The sequence below is a fragment of the Schistocerca serialis genome, chromosome 5, assembly GCF_023864345.2.
Source record: "Schistocerca serialis cubense isolate TAMUIC-IGC-003099 chromosome 5, iqSchSeri2.2, whole genome shotgun sequence".
Classification (NCBI taxonomy): Eukaryota; Metazoa; Arthropoda; class Insecta; order Orthoptera; family Acrididae; genus Schistocerca; species Schistocerca serialis.
Window position 1 is genome coordinate 704753162 of NC_064642.1, and position 23492 is coordinate 704776653.

The 23492-nt window shown below is 40.0% G+C and overlaps 1 protein-coding gene across 2 annotated transcripts in view; it reads left to right on the plus strand.

Moving 5' to 3' along the window:
- The window catches only part of LOC126481066 (nuclear valosin-containing protein-like), a 159923-nt gene that overhangs the window by 127955 nt on the left and 8476 nt on the right, over nucleotides 1-23492 (plus strand). For both annotated transcript variants that reach the window (XM_050104551.1, XM_050104550.1), the window contains exons 11-13: nucleotides 6519-6686; nucleotides 6895-7017; nucleotides 22825-23031. In XM_050104551.1, the coding sequence (XP_049960508.1) occupies nucleotides 6519-6686; nucleotides 6895-7017; nucleotides 22825-23031 (498 nt within the window). The remainder of the gene's footprint in view (nucleotides 1-6518; nucleotides 6687-6894; nucleotides 7018-22824; nucleotides 23032-23492) is intronic.

Genomic DNA, 23492 nt, shown 5'->3' on the forward strand with positions numbered 1-23492 from the left:
TTAGTAGTCAGATTCTTGGACCTATAAATCTGTTTTGCTTTTGCACTAAAAGCATTAATGACATTAAATTTGTTTCGTCGGCAAAGAAGAAATTGAAGAAAATATTTTTAAGGGTCAGAAGACAAAGAGGTTTAAACACGGACCTTCTCTAACAGGAACCAGAGAAAATATATTTTTTTTTTTTTCCCCAACTGAAGAAACAATTCAGATCAGCAGAGTTTAAAATTGTGCATCCTCCTTTCTGTTAACGATTTGTGACTGTGAAGGAAGTACACTATGTGATAAAAAGTATTCGGACACCCCCCAAAACATACATTTTTCATATTCGGTGCATTGTGCTGCCACCTACTGCCAGGTACTCCATATCAGCAACCTCATTAGTCATTAGACATCATGAGAGAGCAGAATGGGGCACTCCACGGTACTCACTGACTTTGAATGTGGTCAGCTGATTGGATGTCACTTGTCGTATGTCTGTATGCGAGACTTCCACATTCCTAAACATCCCTAGGTCCACTGTGTCCAATGTGATAGTGAAGTGGAATCGTGAAGGGACACACACAGCACAAAAGCGTACAGGCCGACGTCGTCTGTTGACTGACACAGACCGCCGACACTGGAAGAAGGTCATAATGTGCAATAGGCAAACATCTATCCAAACCATCACACAGGAATTGCACTCTGCATCAGGATCCACTGCAAGCACTATGACTGTTAGGTGGGAGGTGAGAAAACTCAGATTTCGTGGTCGAGCGGCTGCTCATAAGCCACACATCATGCCGGTAAATGGCAAACGATGCCTCGCTTGGTGTAAGGAGCGTAATCATTGCACGATTGAACAGTGGGAAAACATGTGTGAAGTGACGAATCACGGTACGCAATGTGGTGATCCGATGGCAGGGTGCGGGTATGTCGAACGCCCGGTGAACCCATTGTTGAAGAGGAATTCCGGGATGGTGATTGCATCTTTCAACATGATCAAGCACTTGTTCATAATGCATGGCCTGTGGTGGAGTGGTTACACGACAATAACATCCCTGTAATGGACTGACCTGAATCCTATAGAACAACTTTGCGATGTTTTGGAACGCTGACTTTGTGCCAGGCCTCATCGACCGACATCGATACCTCTCCTCAGTGCAGCACTCCGTGTTTAATGGGCTGCCATTCCCCAAGCAACCTTGCAGCACCTGATTGAACGTATGCCTGCGAGAGTGGAAACTGTCATCAAGGCTAAGGATGGGCCAACACCATGTTGAATTCAAGCATTACCGATAGAGGGTGCCATGAGCTTGTAAGTCATTTTCAGGCAGGTGTCCAGATACTCTTGATTCCATAGTGTATATTAACATCAGACCTCCAGCAAGGACAATATTGCCGTGTATATGTGAGAAAGAGTGCTGGATTGGAAACTTCTGTAAGACTTCCACTGAGCTGAAGGATACTTTAAAAAGCGTCTACATCTACATACATACTACACGAGCCACTGTATGATGTGTGACAGAGGGTACCTTGTACCACTATTAGTCATTTCCTTTCCTATTCCACACGCAAATGGAGAGAGGGAAAAATGGCTGTTCATATGCCTCCTTACGAGCCCTAATTTCTCTTACCTTTGCGGTCCTTAAACAAAAGGTATGTTAATAGCGTTCCTCTGAAAAGAATGACACATTCCCATTTGAGTTCCCGAGGTATATTTGCAATACTTGTATGTTGATTGAACCTACTGATAACAAATTTCGCAGCACACCCCGGAACTGCTTCAGCGTCTTGCTTTAATTCCACACTTGAGCAATACTCAAGAACAGATCGCATTGGTGTTCTATACATGATTTCCTGTACTACAGGTGAATGACACCATCCTGAAGCTCTCCCAATAAATGAAGCTGACCATTTGCTTTCGCTACTAAAATTCGTATATGCTTGTTCCATCCCCATCTCTTTGCTATATTGTGTCTAGATCGGGGTTGTCCAATCCTTTAGCTTAAGCAAGCCACACTGGGAGATGATGAGTAATTTTGGGCGACTTGCAATACACTTAGCACTAACAATAACTGCTGACAGAAGGGGGGGAAAATGAAAATATTCATCATAACATTACATACACAAAATTTTATAGAATTTTTTTTCCTGGTAATGTCATAGATGCTCACTTTTTGGACCACAGGTTGGGCAGCCCTGGCCTAGATATTGAATCAACCCCGCAGGGGCCAGCAAATTAATTTTATTGCTCATCAAAAAGTGAAAGTTGCGGGCTTCCAGAGTAGCACATTGTTTCAATTACCGTATTTACTCGAATCTAAGCCGCACTTTTTTTCAGTTTTTGTAATCCAAAAATCCGGCTGCGGCTTAGAATCGAGTGCAAAGCAAGCGGAAGTTCTGAAAAATGTTGGTAGGTGCCGCCACAACTAACTTCTGCCGTCGAATATATGTAGCGCCACACAGGCAAGCTTTGTAGGCACAAAGATAAATACTGGCGCCAAAACCCCTGCGCCAGTAAAAAAAAAAAAAAAAAAAAAAAAAAAAAAAAAAAAAAAAAAAAAAAAAAAAAAAAAAAGGGAGGGTGCAAGACGAGCTTTTTTTTTTTTTTTTTTTTTTTTTTTTTCTCCGCCCCGAGTTTAAACCACTGCATTTTCATACATTATCCAACGAAGTAAATACAAATTCCGTATTGTTCATCTTCGAATGTAGCAGAATTTCAATGTACTACGAAAATCCGACTGGCAAGACTGTGTGGGATGTTTGTCAATATGGCCAACTCTACGTTCTCAATTTTTTCCTACCTGTGAGAAGAGATGGTTGCTAATAGGAACCTGATGAAATGTGAATCACGTGCAGTATTCTCTTCACAATGAGAATATAAACATTTTGCCACGTATTTTTCATGTTTGCTGCTATCTCATTTAAATCCTGCCTGCCTAATAAACTACGAAACTAGAGTGAGATAACAGCAAACATGGAAGAATATACGTATCGTGTCATGTTTATATTCGTATTATTCTTATGCCTAATAGTGATAGTCAAAAATGAAGCACGGCAACTGACTAGATTTTTAAACCTAAGATGACTAATTTCTGTGCAGAATTTGATATACTAAAGAAGCGGCCGCAAAGATTTTCAAACGGAAAAAAATTTTCACCTACCTCTCTTTCAGAACATGTTCTATCATACGCAGTCTGTTATTTGGTTCTTGTTGATCATTATCAAAGAAAGCAGCAGTGTAAGTAACAACAAATAGCAGTCTCTTGCCATTGTTTCGCTAATGAGGCGATTCCTCTCTCTCTCTCTCTCTCTCTCTCTCTCTCTCTTTCTTTCTTTCTTTCTCTTTTTTTTTTTTTTTTTTTTTTTTTTTTTTTTTTTTTTTTTTTTTTTTTTTTTTTTTTTTTTCTTCTTCCTATAACAAAGAAAACGGCAATTATAAGATCGAAGCAAATTAAGCAATTGATTCAAACCAGACGAAGCACGTGAAAAAGGAAGGGTACCCGAATAAATACGGACGGAGCGCCTGACGCATAGCAATGGCTACCTGGTAAAGCTTAACTGCTATGCTTACGACTCGAACAAAATTACTGTAGCTGTATCATCATTCGTTCGACCTAAATTGTGTCTCATTTTACAATGGACCAACTTTGTTTCAATTTGGATGTGCGGCCTAAAACTTTTCTCTCCCCTTGAATTTCGATTCTGAAATTACAGGTGCTGCTTAGATTCGGGAATTTTTTTTTTTTTTTCCCCCTTTATTTTGAGTCTCATTTTTCAGGTGCAGCTTAGATTCGAGTGCGGCTTAGATTCGAGTAAATACGGTATTCCATCTCCATCAGTGACATTGTTTGGCAGGCAGTATGGTTTTCATTGCAGTGTTCAAAAGCAAATTGAGATCTCTAAAAATTCAAGTATCTTGGAGTAAATATAAGCTTAAGATTCTAAAAGGGACCTCTTCTAGCTTTGGCCTGGGACACTTATAAAAGTGTATTATCAGGCTTGAGAAACAAGCACGTACCAGGTTTGGGGTCCTGTGGTAAAGAAACGCATCCATGGTTGCTGTTGCACAGTTTTGACACCCCCCTCCCACCTCATTCCAATGGTAAGAGTATGCTGGTTCCTCACTTCAAAAGAAGCCAGCTGTGGGCAAAGTACATGGACTATAGGAACACATTTATGCAGTTCTTCATTAGTACACTTTTACTCCACGCAAACTACAAATTGCATGAAAGTAAAATATGCTATACTTTAGACTGAAATCAAACTAAAACATCAATAGCATCACAAAATAAAAAGACAGATTCAAAATTCTCATAAACACAAATCCTTTTCTGGAAAAAAAATCTTGGGCAGACTGCTATGAACTTCAACAAAATTTGCATATGAAAGAATACTGTAAAACTTGAAGGCAGTATATAAGATGTGCGTTGTAGCTGTCCTACAACAGTTGTTGTGATTTCCATTGCCTTGGTAATGCACAGTTAAATTTTGAAGTTTAGAACTAGTGTGATTCTGCAGTTACTGCAGCAGAAAATCTACCTGAAATATGTCACAGTGAGTCGTGGTAAGTGGTGCCCTTCTTTTCTGCACTTTTTTGAGTTGTTCTGACTCGAGCTCATGTCCTGTTCATTAGAATTTCCAGTATTACCAATTATTAAACAATTGTAAAACATCACAAAAATGTCAGATTTGAGTCATTGAAAAATGGTTTAAAAGAGTTTGTGGAAAATACTTTTTTTGTAGAAGTGTGCCAAAAATACCCATGTTTTGTCATTTTTACAAAAATCATCAACTTTGACCTCAATTTGTAACCATTGGATAGAAGTAGGGAAATGAAATTTTATACTCTAAGATCTTCTTTTGATAAGTTATCATATGCAAAGTTTTAGGTTTACTATGCACTTATAGAGATATTTTATTATTATTGTTATTATTATTATATTATTTCAATTCAGAGATTGCAAAAAGTAGTACAAGATTTCGTAGTTTTGTTTCTTCCAAGAAAATATTGCTGGATATATTATGTCCCAAAATTGCTGAAAAGTTAGGGTTAGTTGTTGAAAGCTGCACTAGGGGTCAAACAAATGACTTCATCTCTGCAAGTATTTAACTGGTGATTGTTGGAACTTTACCAATTGTTATTGGGGCATGTGTGAATGTCCACAAAAAATTTCAGCGAAATACAAGATGGTTACCTCGGAACCTCTAGACCATCTGGCGTAGAATAACAAAAACAACACTATCAGGCAGTAAGATGGACTGGCAGAGAAATAAATAGAAAAAACACACACAAAGTTTTTTTAAGGACTTAAATAGGTGGTTTTATTCCTCCTCCCCTTTTTATTTGTTGCAGAATAGTTCCACTGATATGACCACCACTAAACTCTTGAGTATGGGCAGATGGTAACAGGCAAACTGTTTAGAACATGTTACTTGCTTTTTCTGTTAGCTCTTCCTTTGTACTTTCCTCTCAGTGATAGAACTAGATTTAAATTCTAGTTCTGAAAGCTGCAGAAAAGGTGTACATGGGCCAATGTGGAAGATTTGTTTTGTATTTATTATTTCATTTTATTATTTGCCCTTTACCTGGGGCCTATTTCATTGTGATACTTTGAGGTATGCATAAAGTAAAGAACTTTAAAAAAGTCTGTGAGTATATTCTCTCAGTGTACTCACCACAAATGTTTGTGTGTCAAGCATTCTTGTAAGCCAGTTTTGGAAATACATTTTCTACCAACTTTCTTGAAGACCTACTAGTTCAAAGGCATTAACAGCTTTTCCATGACTGGTGAACCTCCCTCCACCTGTGTGATTCTTCATTGTAGGAACAGGAAATAATAGCATGTGGCCATATTGAGTTGCAGGGAGTATGGGATGCAAATCTCACTTGTACACACTCCTGGAACTGAATGCTGTAGTTAGTTGCCTGTTTGGATACATTGTCATGGTGCAAATTTACCCATTGCAGTGCTACTGTTGTCCACGGTTAGCCTAGTCTCTCAAAAGGTTTTGGTGTGCTTATTATTAACTACCACAGTAGAAGACAGGCAGACAATGACACTTTTTAGTTTATGCAGTCCCTGCAAAATCACCCACATTCAGGCTTGTGGTCCCTGGTTTCATTATTTTACTATATTCAAATCTAATCATGAGTATATTCATAAACATAAGCGCTTGCGCACACACACACACACACACACACACACACACACACACACACACACACACACACACACACTTTTTTTTAGTATTGCAGGCAAATGAAATTACATCAGTCCTCTTAATGCAAAATTTATAAAACTTGGTCATCTATAGACCACCTATGTGATCCATTTTAACATTGCTTCACAGAATTGGACGCACTCTTGAGATACTTGTTTTTGCAAACCTCCATGTCTCATGCTATCATAGTGGTGCCCGTGGAGTGGACAAAACGATATAGTTCACGTTAAGGAAACTGCTGGTTGTAGTGTTTGATTAAATCAAAAATGTGTTTTTACATATCTGTACTCATCATTTCGTTGTTTGTTGTCCAGGGCCCAGTCCAGTATGCAAAGGAATTTGCTGACCTTGGTCTGTCGACACCAACTGGAGTGCTCCTTTGTGGACCACCTGGCTGTGGGAAAACTCTTTTGGCTAAAGCAGTAGCAAATGAAGCAGGAATAAATTTCATTTCTGTAAAAGGTCCTGAATTGCTCAATATGGTATGTTGTAACTGTTGTCTTCATTTCTAAACTTGATGCACATATGTTTATTCACAGAAATTTATTCTGAATTGAGATGAAGCAGCTGTGAAATATCTAATACAGTGTGTGTGTGTGTGTGTGTGTGTGTGTGTGTGTAAAAGATTTTGCTTCTTTAGTATAGATGGTATGATGATAATGTAGTTAAAATTTTGTTATTGCATTTCAGTATGTTGGTGAAAGTGAGAGGGCTGTTCGCCAATGCTTTCAGAGAGCAGCAAATTCTGCACCATGTGTCATATTCTTCGATGAATTAGATGCTTTGTGCCCCAAAAGAAGTGATGCGGGTGAAGTAAGTAATACACATGAAAGCCACTAATGATAATATGCTATGTTATTTGCGTGAAACTTTTAAGGATGGTGAAGAAGCCTCAGTGGATCAATTTAATATACCGAACCTCAACCAGAGGTGACTGAGTGAAAAGTTGCAAAGCCAAACATGTTCCGTGATTCCATGATAGCTCTGCCAGTGAAATGTGATAACGCTGCATTAAGTGCACTAGTGTGGTTCTGAGATACATATTCCTCACGTTGTCGTACGATATGTCTTGATTGTGTGCGCTTGTAAATCCAAGTTGATGGTGCCCCAGCTCACTTTGAACGTCGTATGAACATCATATGAACACTTGCATCAGATGTTCTCTGAAAAGAACATAGACAGAAGATGTCCTATTTTGTTGCTAACTTGTTCATCTGATATGATCCTATTTGTTTCCTGCTTGTAGTATTATGAGGAAAGCCGGGTGGAGTAGACAGAAAATGTTCTTCTGGCATTGTTTGCACACCACCAGGCATCACGGAGCTTTGTGTGACAAGTCATGACTGCATAGAAAACAGGGGAACATCATTTTGAACAACTAATGGAAATGTAGCATGTAGCACCTTGTGCAAACAAATATAATTATTTAAAAATGTGTGTACTGTGTTTATTTTATAAGTTTAAACTCACAAGGGAGCAGGCCAATCTGACATGTCGAAACTCTGCCATGAGATTTTTTTTATACTGGAAGAACAAACTGAGAGAAGCACAATGTCAAAATCTTAGCTGCTAAGACACACTGCAAGTATTAAAAAAGTTGAAAATCAGCAAATTCATAGATCATAAAGTGGCTGGAAAAATACGCCCCTACCGTATCTGTAGCAAACGGGCCTACATATGTAAACTTTACAAAAAAAATGAAATACAGTATTAAAAGAAAAAATATTCTATGGTTCCACTTCAGAGAGATCAGATATTGTATTATAATTTGACACTTTGCACTGTACAAACAACAGAGATGCAGTATTAAAGGGAAAAAACATTATTTAAAACTTGATCCTGCTTAAAGAAGTCACATAATTCAACTTGTTTCAGTTTTTGTGCATTAAGTGTGTACACCTTCTTTTTCAAACGTATTAATGAATTCAGAGCTTTCTACAACTACTTTTCACACAGATATAGTGCCTGCACAAAACAGTTGTGCTTACCATTTTACACAGTTTAAGTGATTCAAGATTAAAGTTGTCATCGCCATCACTGTCACTTGAAGCTGGTCCACCTTCTTGATCATCACCATGTTGTTGACACATATCAGCAATAATCTTGTCATCCCGTAGTTCCACGCACGACAAGATTATCATCAAAATGTACAAAACTGTTGAAATGTGCACTCTCCACTAGAGCTAGCTCATTACTAGGCACAATTTTGCCGCCGCCACCACCACCAGTGAGTCTCTTTCACTAAGGCACCAGGTTTCAATGAGTGTCTCTTTCAGTAAGGCACCAGTTTACGGAAGTGGTGTGTAGGATGACGCCAGGTGCCAGGCAGCCGAAATAAATTCCATGGCTCTTAGGAAATTAATGGAGTCAGTCCTATCAAATGTTGAACCAGTTTTTTTCCATAATTTACTTTGAAATTTGCAAAAATGCCCAAATCAATTGGCTGTTGAACACTGATGCAGTTTGGAGGGAAAAATTCCACTCGAACATTTTCCATAGTTACTTTGGGTGGGTGTGATGCAATGCTGCACTCTGCTCCATAAGAAGAGAAGAAATCTTATTGCATTTGTTTTCCGTAGGCTTTGTGCTTACACCCTTGAAATGGCTCAGATTCTTAGATTTTCTTATCAAAAGTAGAGATCTTTGTATGCGAATTTTACTTTTCTTCCCTGTGTGGCATTGAGTCGCCCTCTTCAGCCAAGGTTTTACTGGGAAGCAGACTATAGAATAGATCATTTCATCACAGATGGGGATATTCTTCAAGTTGATAACCCCATAAGGTACCCAGCAGAAACTCAACAATCCAATGTTGCCCCATGACATCATCCATAGTGTTTGATTCGCCGGAAAATGTTCTCCCTGTGATTCCATGATGATCTTCAAATACTTGTAACCATCCTGATGAAGCCTTGAAATCAGCAGTGTTGTTCATACTTCTAGCTAAATCTATATCCTTTGCTTTCAGCATGGTGTCACTGCTTAGTAGAGCTGCAGCCCGTTTTTGTTGGAATGACATAAAAAATGACTTTCCCAAATCTCTGCATCTCCATTCTTGCTGAAAGTTGTGTTATGTTGATTTTGCACTCAATTTTAAAAACTGATTCAAAATACTGTTTCTTTTGCTGGTGAGTGTTCATAGTCTGGTGTCGGCAATTCTTCAGTGTGAAGCAGTTTCAGATTTTGTTTTGTGCAGAATAGTATCCACCTCTTGTATGAATTTTACTTTCTTATCAGGTGTGTAACATTTCCTTTTTCTGTTCTCCATGGCTGATCGAAAACAACTGAACGATAGAACCATCATGGGGATCAGATTCAACTGTTTCAACACCTCATTGAGTGGAATCATAGCAATACCAAATCAAAACTAATAAGTGTGTCCTCCAGCTGGACCACTATGCTGTTTAATTTTCTTACGCATGCCAAATTCATACAGCCACAATGATGATGTCAAGAAATTGGCAATTGAATAGATGGGTGAGCCAATGGCACTCACTTTAAGAACATGCTCTTTGTGCATCTTCAGCAACTTATTTGTGCTACCAATAAGACTTTAATCTACAGACCCTCCCAGAAGATAGAGGATCACTTAAAATTGACCAAGAATACTCACAAACTGCTGGAAAAAATGGGTAATTCCAGTATTCCATGCAGTTGTAGGATGGTGTAAGTGGGTACCACAAAAAGAACAGTCAAAACGCGACCAGAAGAGCATGAGGGCAACTGTACAAATTGAGAGATTAACAGATCAGCTGTTTCGGACCATGCTTTGCAGCCAGGAGACCACCACTTTCATTTTGATAGGACTCAAGTTCTAGCAGCCGCAAGTGGACACCAGAGGGGCCATACATATTTTTAAACACCCCAGGAATTTCGATAGGAAGGAGAGAGACATGAAATTAAATAACATGGATCTCGGTGCTCAAGAAGAGATGTAGAAGTCTTCCATCATGGGGTGATAGCAACGGCATATGACTGCAACTGACAACTGATGCTTGGGTATACAAAGCATGTGATGTCTCGCCACTGCACAGGAGCAGGCGTGGAATTTGCTGCAGCTAGTAACAAACCAGGGTGTGAACTAGACACTCAAAAAAGCTATGATCCTCCTCAAAAATGTCGTAGATGCGGACAAATGTTGTGTTTTAATGTGAAAACCATCTGACCACAGCACGGTAATCCAGAATATTTTATTAATTGTACAGTGAAACTCCTAGTTTAGGTGAAATTAAATGTAGAATACAAATTTTATACAGTAATTAGTGGTAATGAACTTCATCAGTTCTTAAAAAACACAGATCTGTAACAGGAAGTAAAAACCTGTCAAAAAATTGAATTACTATCTGGGTACAAGTTAATCGAATATTTTCTGACATGTTATGATCACAAATTATACATCAAAACAAGCATTTTTGAGACATGAGGCACCCAGGAAACTGAACAAACATAGAGAATTATACTGAAAACCATGTCAGAAGCTAATGTGGGGTGTGTGTTTTCCATCTGTAGCCAGTGGCAGTTTAATCTGGTCAGGTAGACTTCACAGTACTTTTCGCAGTGATGACGTCACTAGTGGGCATTTGACTGTCAACTTTCGGGAGCGCTTGTGAACGACCCCTGTGTGAACTGTGTGCATTACGATTATTCATTTCCTTTGTAGCGTGTGACATACATGCACAGTGTGCCATTTCAAAGCAATGGTGCATTGAAAGTACATCACAAATACACCCTGCTTATCATTAAATGTCAATTAATAAAGCATCTCTCACTGTATGGTTGAGATGTTCAGCAGTCAACAGGGCCACAAAGAAGATTGAAAATGTAGTTGGACTTTTCGCAGTGTCCTCTTTCAGAGCTAATTAATGCTGAAAGAAGATCTAATTAATACAAAAAAACAGAAGTGCACGGCTGCAGTTTTCCAGCACATAGCTGTAATGAAGGATATTGTCCAAAAGGTCAGGGTGTCTCCAGTTATGTTCATTTGTCTGTTGACCACTCAACACACCATCCAGTTGACCTGCAGTGCTGGCAAAGTTACTTTCAATCCCTCCAATACATGGCAAATGGCTACCTTTATTCCAAGTATTACAAATATTACTATGACAAAAAATACTAAATTGAGTATGAAAATGATAAAATGAAGGACTCTTTAAAGCTATCAAGTTGGTATCAAACAGCAAACATTACATAAAAATATTGATTACTGTGACTTAGCCAAATCGGCATTTTCTCTCATGACACTGTCAGGCTGGAATGTTGAATGAACAGACTCATGGGGAAAAAAATTTTTACCTTGTATTATATGATTAAAATGACTTGCAACCTCGGACAGTTTCTGTGGGATCGAATGCAGGGGAGAAGTATACAGTGATGAACAAAGTATATGCAAGGAAATTGTGCAGCCTCCCCCCCCCCGCCCTCCCCAGCCTCCCCCCCCCCCCCCCGCCCTCCCCAGCCTCCCCCCCCCCGCCCTCCCCAGCCTCCCCCCCCGCCCTCCCCAGCCTCCCCCCCCCCGCCCTCCCCAGCCTCCCCCCCCCGCCCTCCCCAGCCTCCCCCCCCCCCGCCCTCCCCAGCCTCCCCCCCCCCGCCCTCCCCAGCCTCCCCCCCCCGCCCTCCCCAGCCTCCCACGCCCCCCCCGCCCTCCCCAGCCTCCCACGCCCCCCCCGCCCTCCCCAGCCTCCAACCCCCCCCCCCCCGCCCTCCCCAGCCTCCAACCCCCCCCCCGCCCTCCCCAGCCTCCCACCCCCCCCCCGCCCTCCCCAGCCTCCCACCCCCCCCCCCCGCCCTCCCCAGCCTCCCACCCCCCCCCCGCCCTCCCCAGCCTCCCACCCCCCCCCCGCCCTCCCCAGCCTCCCACCCCCCCCCCCGCCCTCCCCAGCCTCCCACCCCCCCCCCCCCCGCCCTCCCCAGCCTCCCACCCCCCCCCCCCGCCCTCCCCAGCCTCCCCCCCCCTCCCCAGCCTCCCCCCCCCTCTCCAGCCTCCCCCACACCTCTCCCTCTCGCGGGGATGACAGGCAGGCAAGGAGAAACAATAGGGGAGTGTTCACTTGGTTCCTGGTGTGCTCCAGAAGTGGCGGAGATACTTTTGCATCAACAAAGCCAATGTTTTTCATTGAAAATATTGAGGATTCGAAACATTGAATCCTTACCAATCACAGGCACTTCAGGCCTGCTCGGGTATGTACTAGTTACTGTGTCTACTCCTAATAAACTCAACAGGATTCAGGGTGTCGTCTTCCATCATGACCTAACACTACAAATGGTTAAATATCTGCATCCTAGCCTAGAACAGCATGGATTCCATGTTGTTCATAATCTCCGGAGAAGACATAAGGATAATACAGTGGACAAAGGATCTTTAGCTCTAGCATTCAATGGAAATGTTTTACCTGAGAAAGTTAAAGTCATAGTTTACTGATGTGATTTCGAGCCCTATTTTCCTCCTCCTATGTGATGTTTTCAGTGCCAGAGGTGTGGAGATATGCCCTTCCTCAGTACTAATGAGGCAACTTGTGAGGGCAGCCTCTGCAATAACCCCTTATATGTGTAAACTGTCCAGAACACCATCCCGCTCATTCGCTGATATGTTTCGTTTTCAAGAGAAGAAGAAAGTCCAGGAGTATAAAACAGTTGACTGCCTGTCTTATCAAGAGCCTAAGAAAAAGTTGTAAGGACACTGCTCAACCGATATGACATCAGACTTTGCAAACATTGTGTCAGAATTCACACCTAATCTGATGACAAGGTTTTAAACTGCATTTCCTGGCTGTTGCCATATGTTGGTGCCTGTTTTTCAGTTCGACCAACATGCCCAAAGTGCCATAAAGAAAGAGGACATCTGCCAAGGTGCCCTCCTCCCAGGATGAAATAGGCCAATAGTCTACCACCATCCAAACCAATAAGAGCCACCTGCTGCAGGCTGTAGAAAAGAACGATGATCTCCTATCCTAGAAATCGACACACAAATTCTCACAGAAACTGAAACCTCACAGGGATGAGATCGATAAAGTGAAAGTTAAACTGAATTCTACTGCTCCAGTTGATCCGGACCCCATCCTCCCACCCATCCAGGTCAAACCTCTAAATCCTGATAAAGGATCACACATTCAGGTGAAGCGCATCTTAGCAGGAAAGTAATTCATACTCCCATTTCCCCTTCGCTGCTTTCTTAGATCCCAGTCTGATGTTTCTTTGATGGAACCATAATGGCTACCATTGCCATCTGGCTGAACTCCATCAATTAATGGCTACTTATTCTACAGTTGTCATGGCACTCCAGGAGACAGGTTCTCAGAAAACCAACTCTCTCATATTAAAAACCACAAATCCTACTGTGTAAGTTTCATTAAAGCTGAGAGGGCATCTGGAAGAATCGTTGTACTCATTCAATCTGACACTTCCAGTGAGCTGGTGCCACTAACCACAGCATTAGAAGCTGTGGCTGTTTGTGTCTACCTCTCAATTAGGGTAACAGTATGTAAGGACACTAAGATTTCAACTAATCTCTCAAATGAATGGGCTGTTCAGATTATTCTAAAAAGTCGTCAACCGACGATTGTGCTAGTGTCTGGAAGCCAGAGGACATAGATCACAATTTCAAAGTGGCTTTTGGGCATCCAACACAGACACAACTGATTTGTCTGGAATCTGCGTTGAACAAGATTGCTGTTTTGGGGGCACTTTACCCATTTTATCCTGAATTTTCTATTCCTCTGACAATCTTGGATCGGGATACGTTCGATCTTCACCAACCAAAATGTACCAGAAGCAGGGATTGCTTCTGAGCATAACCCTCTTTGCCATTGTAATCAATGATATTGTTACTGCATTTTGACCCAAGGTCTCACCATCAGTGTGTGTGGATGACCTTCGTATCACAGATCATTGTGCACTGCAGAGCACAAACTTCAGGGGTACTCACAGAAAGTACATAGTTGGGGTCATGAATCATGGATACAAATTTTTTCCTCTGAAAACTCATGTTATTCACTTTTGTCAACTCAGGTCTGTTATCTGTTCCCAGAACTTTACCTCAGTAACAAGTTACTTGACATCATTGAAACTTTAAAAATGTTAGGCCTTCTATTTGACAGTAAGCCAGCATGGTTACCACAAGTGTCAGCTCACAGCAAATTGCCTTAAATTTCTCAGCAGTAGCATTGGGGTGCAGACCATACAGTTCAACCATACAGTTCGTCTGCAATTTTATAAAACTTTGATTTTATCCCAAATGGGCCATGGGTTTGTTGCCTTTGGGTTGGGAGCACCTCCAGTACTGAACTTCTTAGACCTGGTCCAGCACATTGGTGTGCTGTTGGCTCCTGGACCCTTCCGTACAAACACTGCAGACAGCCTCCTGATGGAAGCTGCTGTCCCTCCAGTGAGGGTCAGACCACCAGCAGCTCTTAGTGAACAATATTGTCACAATCTGTCAGATGCCTGTTCTTCTTCTTTTTTGATTGCCCAGATTTAACATGCATCTATACTGATGGTATCATCCAAGATCTATTGGTTGATCTCCACAGCTCTGGAATGACAGCAACATTCATATGGACACAGAGCCATGTGGGTATTCTGGGAAAGGAACATGCTAACTTATTAGCCAAAGAAGCAACTGCAGGAAAAGAACTTGGGAGTACCAAACACAAGACTTGCGATATTCCTTTTGAAAACCTGGGATACAGAAAGGCAGGCTGCTACAATTTTCAAGCCAAGAGGAATCGGGGACACCACCAACGCGTGGCATAGTTTCCTCCAGGTGTCTCAGAAAAATTCCGTCGAACTCTACTGACTGCATATTCCATCAGTGCAGCTGTGGTAATCCTCTCACAATTCCCCATATTCTTGAAGAGTATCCGTGCTGGCTGATCTGAAATAAACAGTCAACCTGTCTACCTCAGATATTTGCAGATGATGGGTTAGGAGTTACCAAATTGTAAGTTTCGTAGGGAAAGTTAATTTTATAATAAAATTTAATGTGGACTTTCACATTCAGTATCAGGAGTGGTGGATGTGCCCCAGGGGGAGGGGGGGTGGGGGGCTGATTATCTCGCTGCATGTGCCCCAAGTGGCCTCAGGCTACCTTCTCCCTCAACTCTGTTTTGCATTTTTAAACTTTCCTGTATATATGTTATTTAACTGTTAAAACTATTTAGCTCTTTGGTCCAGACAGTCTGCATTTTCTCACCTCATCTTAGTTTCTTGCACAAATCCCGCCAACATTCTGCAATTCTCTGTTTTTGACCATGTGACATCAAGCTTATTTCCTCCTCGTACACAGCCATTCACTCATCCTCCATACTTTGTTTCGTCGTACTTTCTGTGGATGATACAAGTTGTTAGAAGTCTTTGTTATTCACTACTTTTGCTATTTGTTGTCAGTTGTTTCTTTTCATTATTTTTTTAAACATTTTTTGTTGTTGTGGTCATCAGTCCAGTGACTGATTTGATGCAGCTCTCCATGCTACTCTATCCTGTGCAAGCCTCTTCATCTCCAAATAACTACTGCAATCTGCATCCTTATGAATCTGCTTTGTGTATTCATATCTTGGTCTCCCTCTGAATTTTTTACGCTCCACGCTTCCCTTCAGTACTGAATTGGTGATCCCTTGATGCCTCAGAATGTGTCCTACCAACCAATCCCTTCTTATAAGCAAGTTGTGCCACAAATTCCTCTTCTCCCCAATTCAATTCAGTATCTCTTCATTAGTTACATGATCTACCCATCTAATCTTCAGCATTCTTCTGTAGCACCACATTTCAAAAGCTTCTATTCTCTTCTTGTCTAAACTACTTATTGTCCATGTTTCACTTCCATACATGGCTACACTCCATACAAATACTTTCAGAAACGACTTCCTGACACTTAAATCTATACTCAATGTTAACAAATTTCTCTTCTTCAGAAACACTTTCCCTGCCATAGCCAGTCTACATTTTATATCCTTTCTACCTCGACCCTCATCAGTTATTTTGCTCCCCAAATAGCAAAACTCATTTACTACTTTAAATGTCTCCTTTCCTAATCTAAATCCCTCAGCATCCTGATTTAATTAGACTACATGCCATTATACTCATTTTGTTTGTGTTGGTGTTCATCTTATATCCTCCTTTCAAGACACTGTCCATTCCATTGAGCTGCTCTTCCAGGTCCTTTGCTGTCTCTGGCAGAATTACAGTGTCGTTGACAAACCTCAAAAGTTTTTATTTCTTCTCCATGGATTTTAATTCCTAGTCCAATTTTTTCTTTTGTTTCCTTTACTCCTTGCTCAATATACAGATTGAATAACGTCGGGGATAGGCAACGACCCTGTCTCACTCCCTTCTCAACCACTGTGTCCCTTTTGTTCCCCTTGACTCTTATGACTGTCATCTGGTTTCTGTGCAAATTGTAAATAGCTGTTTGCTCCCTGTATTTTACACTTTCCAACATCAGAATTTTGAAAGAGAGTATTCCAGTCAACATTGTCAAAAGCTTTCTTTTGGTCTAAAAATGCTAGAAATGAAGGTTTGTCTTTCCTTAACCTATCTTCGAAGATAAGTCGTAGGGTCAGTATTGCCTCACATGTTCTAACATTACTACGGAATCCAAACTGATCTTCCCCGAGGTCGACTTCTACCTGTTTTTCCATTCGTTTGTAACGAATTCGTGTTAGTACTTTGCAGCTATGACTTATTAAACTGATAGTTCAGTAATTTTCACATCTGTCAACACCTGCTTTCTTTGAGATTGGAATGATTATATTCTTCTTGAAGTCTGAAGGTATTCCACCTGTCTCATACATCTTTCTCACCAGGTGGAAGAGTTTAGTCAGGACTGGTTCTCCCAAGGCTATCAATAGTTCAAATGGAATGTTGTCAACTTCTGGGGCCTTGTTTTGAGTTGGGTGTTTCAGTGCTGTGTCAAATTCTTCGCACAGTATCGTATCTCCCATTTCATCTTCCTCTATGTCCTCTTCCATTTCCATAATATTGCCTCAAGTACATTGCCCTTGCATAGACCCTCTTTCCACTTTCCCTTCTTTGCTTAGGACTGGTTTTCCGTCTGAGCTTACATAGGTAGTTCTCTTTTCTCCAAAGGTCACTTTAATTTTCCTGTGGGGAGTATCTATCTTACCTCCTAGTGATACACACTTCTACATCCTTACATTTGTCTTCTAGCCATCCGTGCTTAGCTTTTTGCTCTTCCTGTCAACCTCATTTTTGAGACGTTTGTATTTCTTTTTGCCTGCTTCATTTAGTGCATTTTTGTATTTTCTCCTTTCATCAATTAAATTCAGTATCTCTTCTGTTACCCAAGGATTTCTACTTGCCCTCATCTTTTTACCTACTTGATCCTCTGCTGCCTTCACTATTTCATCTCTCAAAGCTACCCATTCTTTCTTCTTCTTCTTCTTCTTCTTCTTCTTCTTCTTCTTCTGTATTTCTTGCCCCTGTTCTTGTCAACCTTTCCCTAATGTTCTCTCTGAAACTCTCTACAACCTCTGGTTCGTTCAGTTGATCTAGGTTCCACTTCCTTAAATTCCTACCTTTTTGCAGTTTCTTCAGTTTTAATCTACAGTTCATAACAATAAATTGTGGCCAGAGTCCACATCAGAGTGGCAACTGTCCCTTAACATAGACAAATGTAATGTATTGCGAATACATAGAAAGAAGGATCCTTTGTTGTATGATTATATGATAGCGGAACAATCAGTAGTAGCAGTTACTTCCGTAAAATATCTGGGAGTATGCGTGCGGAACGATTTGAAGTGGAATGATCATATAAAATTAATTGTTGGTAAGGCGGGTACCAGGTTGAGATTCATTGGGAGAGTGCTTAGAAAATGTAGTCCATCAACAAAGGAGGTGGCTTACAAAACACTCGTTCGACCTATACTTGAGTATTGCTCATCAGTGTGGGATCCGTACCAGATCGGTTTGACGGAGGAGATAGAGAAGATCCAAAGAAGAGCGGCGCGTTTCGTCACAGGGTTATTTGGTAACCGTGATAGCGTTACGGAGATGTTTAATAAACTTAAGTGGCAGACTCTGCAAGAGAGGCGCTCTGCATCGCGGTGTAGATTGCTCGCCAGGTTTCGAGAGGGTGCGTTTCTGGATGAGGTATCGAATATATTGCTTCCCCCTACTTATACCTCCCGAGGAGATCACGAATGTAAAATTAGAGAGATTAGAGCGCGCACGGAGGCTTTCAGACTGTCGTTCTTCCCGCGAACCATACGCGACTGGAACAGGAAAGGGAGGTAATGACAGTGGCACGTAAAGTGCCCTCCGCCACACACCGTTGGGTGGCTTGCGGAGTATAAATGTAGATGTAGATGTAGACCCTGGAAATGCCTTACAATTTAAAACCTGGTTCTTAAATCTCTGTCTTACCGTTATATAAACTGTCTGAAACCTTCCAGTATCTCCAGGCCTCTTCCATGTGTACAACGTCAAACTTTATAATTTCATAATAAATGACATAGTAATTGAAGTAGTGAGGCACCAGTCTGAATTTTACAACATGAGCAATAGGAGGTACTCAAACTCTGTATGGGAGGAAGCATTGTGGAACAAATAAATAATGTGTGAGGTCTGATTCCTACACATCTTAAACCTTCTCACATTTGCGTTGTAATTTTTATGTGCCAGAAGTTGATTTTTAATAGTGCATCTAAACTGCATGCCTTCTACTATATTTATAAAGCGGATTTTTATACATACGGGTATTTAACATTTTCAATGAAGTGGAATGAAATATGGCTGGAACTTTGAATAAGAAAAGTATTGTGGATAGATTCAGATTGATTAGTAAGTGGAATTTATTTATATGTGATCAAGTGTTTAAAGAGAAATGGACTGAAACGTTTAGGCACTGCAATGGTGGCAAAATTTTTTTTGAGATATGTATCAAGTATCATATTAGAATTGTTTGTCTAAATATGTATTTGCAGCAGGTTTATTTATTGTTAGCCCACCGACCTTGCCACAGAGGTAACACTGGTTCTTATTGGATCACCAAAGGTTGGTACTGTCCTTCATAATATCGGTTTCTAGAATATGTTTTCAGTACATGAACATCCAAGACTTAAAAAATAGGTAAAGCAGAGGGCAACAATAACAACATGTGAGGGGATTGTTGCAGGTGGTCGTACGTCTCCGTCCCCCCGCCCCTAAGCCCAAAAATGTTTTGTTCTTAACAATGCAGAATAAAATTAATTTGATGTAAACATAAATATTAGAAGTAAGTTTAAGGGTAACATTGAGGTAATGAAATTAGGTGGCAGTCTGTTATCTTGTCGACAACTGCGTCATTGTGGGGTTCTGATGCTAGCTCGGAATCTGGTCATTTTCTTTAAGGATCATAAATTTTTTCTCACCCAGCTCACTATTTAATTTATATTACTGCAGCTCAATTGGACATATTGCAACAAAACTTATCACTATGTTAGCTTAAGCCAATAAGGAATGAGTAGATACTGGCTCACTATTGTAAAACCACAATTGATCAATATAAGGCAATGTTATTTATGGTTAACACACTTTATACATAGGCACGCCTGCTCATAGTTTAACCAACAGTTATCTTCAGAAAAATAGTTTAGAATAATGGTTCTTTATAGGCTCGCTGTCAGTTTCAAGCAAATCATTCATGGTGGTTGCTATTTTAATTGCACTGATTGCAGGGGTATACTGCCACGTGTTCCAGGCTCACAAATTTACTCTACACGTGGAAACAAAATCTTATTGGTCTGTTTTTCTCCCTATCACAGAAGTAGCATCTCTCTCAACTAGTTGCTTGTGGTGCTCTAGGAGGAAATTCAACTTTCAGTAATCCCAAAATTTCTGCGATACGGTTCTTGATATTTGCAGGCGTATTTAGCTGATTGACCCTCAATGCCAAATAATCATGCAACTATTTTTTGGCAAGAACTTTCTGATAGGCTTTTCTGGGAATGGATGAAGTCTTTTCTGGGAATGGATGAGTTTGAATTACTCTTGTAGATTACAGATCGATTGACTCCAGCAATATTCAGAAGAGAGGAAAACAACATAAATGGTTGTCTTCTGCTAATTCTTGTCAGAGAGCACGTACATTTCATTTCATCAATTTTATCCATACTATATTTGATACCATTATTAAAAGTTACAATTTCTGGCTTAGACTTCTCCGAATCATTGCCAATACTATCATCATCATTTAAAGGAGACAGTACCAGAACAACCTTGTTTCCCCTCAGGCATGTATGAAACAACTGTCATATTCTTCCTAAATTAGAAAATGCTGGATTCCAAAGGATGATTTTTTGCTACTGTCATAAAAGGAGAAATTTCACATTTATGTTCACGAATTATTCCAACCACTATCAGTTTGTCATTTTTCAACAAGTCATCCGCAAGTGGAATTGATGTGACCCAATTATCACATTATATTTCTACTGGATTTGGATGTGCATTTTGCCATTCTTTTTACAATAGCATGTGGTGTGTTGTCACAGATATGGCCCATCCACCAGTTTCCCGCAGTATATTTCTGAATTACTAGTATGAAACATCTACGCATCTGTAAGTGCAAAAATTTTTATACCATATCTTGCCAGTTTTGATGGAATGCATTGTACAAATCCACATCTTCCCCTTAATGGATCCAGCATTTCGTCCACTGTAACTAGTTCTGATAAACTGTAATGTTTCTAGCAGTTCTCATCGAACTCAATCTAGAATCAAACAGCGACTAATTTGTATGTTTCTTTTCAATGATGTCTATTTCTGACATGAAATCTCAGTCAACAAGAAACAAAATCCATGTATGCCCATTGAAAGTCTGAAGCACACCACCCCTGTACCATCTGCAGCCCAGAGATCTTGTAAATTTGTGTGTGATGTTTGTAGAGCATCTGCCAAAAAAAAACAAATTCTGAATATGACTTGATCATGTAATGTTAAATGTCTGCAGCATCCCTTTTTCGGGAATATTTAAGATGAATGGTAGATATGTAAATATTAGTAAAGCAAACAATTTCTTCTAAAATTTCATCTATGAAAAAAAGCTGTAAACAACCAGTTGAACACTTGACATTTTTTGCTTCACCTATGACTCACAGTAATTGCTTGACAGATTTATGTTCAGCTCTTTTTTACTCTCCTGTTTTGAATTGATAGGTTGATGGCTCCATTGCCTGCCATCTTTCATAATATACAAGTCAAAGTTATTAACAATATCAGTTTCATCCAAACACGACTCACTTTCAGACTTGTGATCACTTTCAAAGATTGACTCTAGATTGGTACAATCTTCATTAGCAAGCTCTTTGTCCAACCATTTCAACAGTTGGCTCGTCATCCACCATTTTTTTTTTTTTTTTTTTTTTTTTTTTTTTTTTTGAAAATATTAAAAAAATAAAACTTCATTCAGTAATTAACTTTGGTCAGTGAAAAGGCTTCTAATTGTATGGCAATTACTATAAATAAATTTTCTAACTAAAAAATAGGTGGACAACATTTCTATATGTTGTTACTTACATTTTGTAATCTTACCAGCAATACTGCATCAAAGAATTTAACAACAGAATGGACTCACAAGAATGCACACACATCTGACATTCTGTTCCTCACCAGTCAGTCTCCTGACTAGTTTGATGTAGGCCACCACTGTCAATTGTTGAATGAAAGATTCAGTCTCAAATTTCAGCTTTGATTGGCATAAGTTGTTTGTTTTCATTACTTCCATATGTTACATATGGTACATCACCTTCTGTAAAAGCTGGTAGCTGCTACCTGTACAGTTTTGAACAACACATTCAGTAGCCAGTTATGATACCTTAAAGTTGGTTTTGTAAACCTCATTTCTTGTCATATTACATAGTACTTTGGAAATCAGTTCTTGTGAAATAGATTTTTTTAACACAAAAGATGTGCTCCCAATTCATGCATATTTACTTTAAGCTAGCTATAAATTCATGTACTATCTTTACAGTACATTTACTGTTTCATAGATCATTATTAATATCTCACCAATATTCTTAATTATTGTTGGAAACTATTTCTTGTACAGTGATGCAATGGCATCCTCTCCTATATTACATTATTCATTATATTTTGCTTCATTTGTACATAATCTTGCCTTCTGACTTGGTGAAATAAAATCATTTCTATACACTTTTTTTCTGTCTACCACCTTGCTGCCGTCTGAAGTTCTTAAATTTGTGTCATACAAACTTATAAATAATGTCCACAGCTCATGGTCTTGGAGTAGCGTTCTCGCTTCCCGTGCACATGGTGCCAGGTTCGATTCCCAGGGGGTCAGGGATTTTATCTGTCTCGAGATGACTGGGTGTTGTGTGTCCATCATCATCATTTCGTCGTCATTGACTCTCAAGTCACTGAAGTGGTGTCAGCTAAAAAGAACTTGCAATACGGCGGCCCGAACTCCCCTGCATGGGGCCTTCTGGCCAACAATGCCATACGGTCATTTCATTTCATTTATACGTAATTTTTAGTTTTTAATTTAATAAAAAATTGCCTTGCAAATATCACATTTTGATTATTAATTTTTACTCATTTTACTGTGCCATACAAATACTGTTATGCATGAATACTATATTGTTATTGGTGTTACCATGAGACTTTATCAAATTCTAGGGTGGCGCTAGTATGAGGGTTGTTAATCAGATGCTCACAGAAATGGATGGTGTGGAAAGTCGACGAGGAGTTTTCTTACTGGCAGCTACAAATAGGCCAGACATCATAGATCCAGCAGTCCTAAGACCTGGCCGTCTTGACAAAATTGTGTATGTAGGACTACCAGGTCCACAGGACCGAACAGATATACTACGTGCTCTCACCAAGGTATGAACAGCATATCTCTTTTCTCCATTATCAAGAAATATTTTCTAATTTTTTAAATGTATTGCTGTGTCATTATTTATCATTGCATTACTTGTTGCTCCATACTTAGCTTGAGATTTTGATTTTATTGTTGCATTTATTCTGATGTCTGTTTCTAGTTATCACCAAAATTGTCGAAGATGGCTGTTTTGTTTTTGTTTTTTTCGTAACATTGTACTATAATTTGACAGCAATCGACTACTGTACCCAGACATTCTCTTATACCTTCTTTAATTTCTGCAATCCATTTAACATTGCTCTTACTATTCCACAATTTTTCTGTTTTTCGTTAAATCCTGTTTTCTGATGTTCTGCTGAGATGAATTTCTTGCTGATCATGCTCATTACCAGTTCTATTTCCTTGTACAGTGTTTCATCTGAAGCTGTTATCTGGTGTCCATCTAGTTAATGTTGTTTCTTTA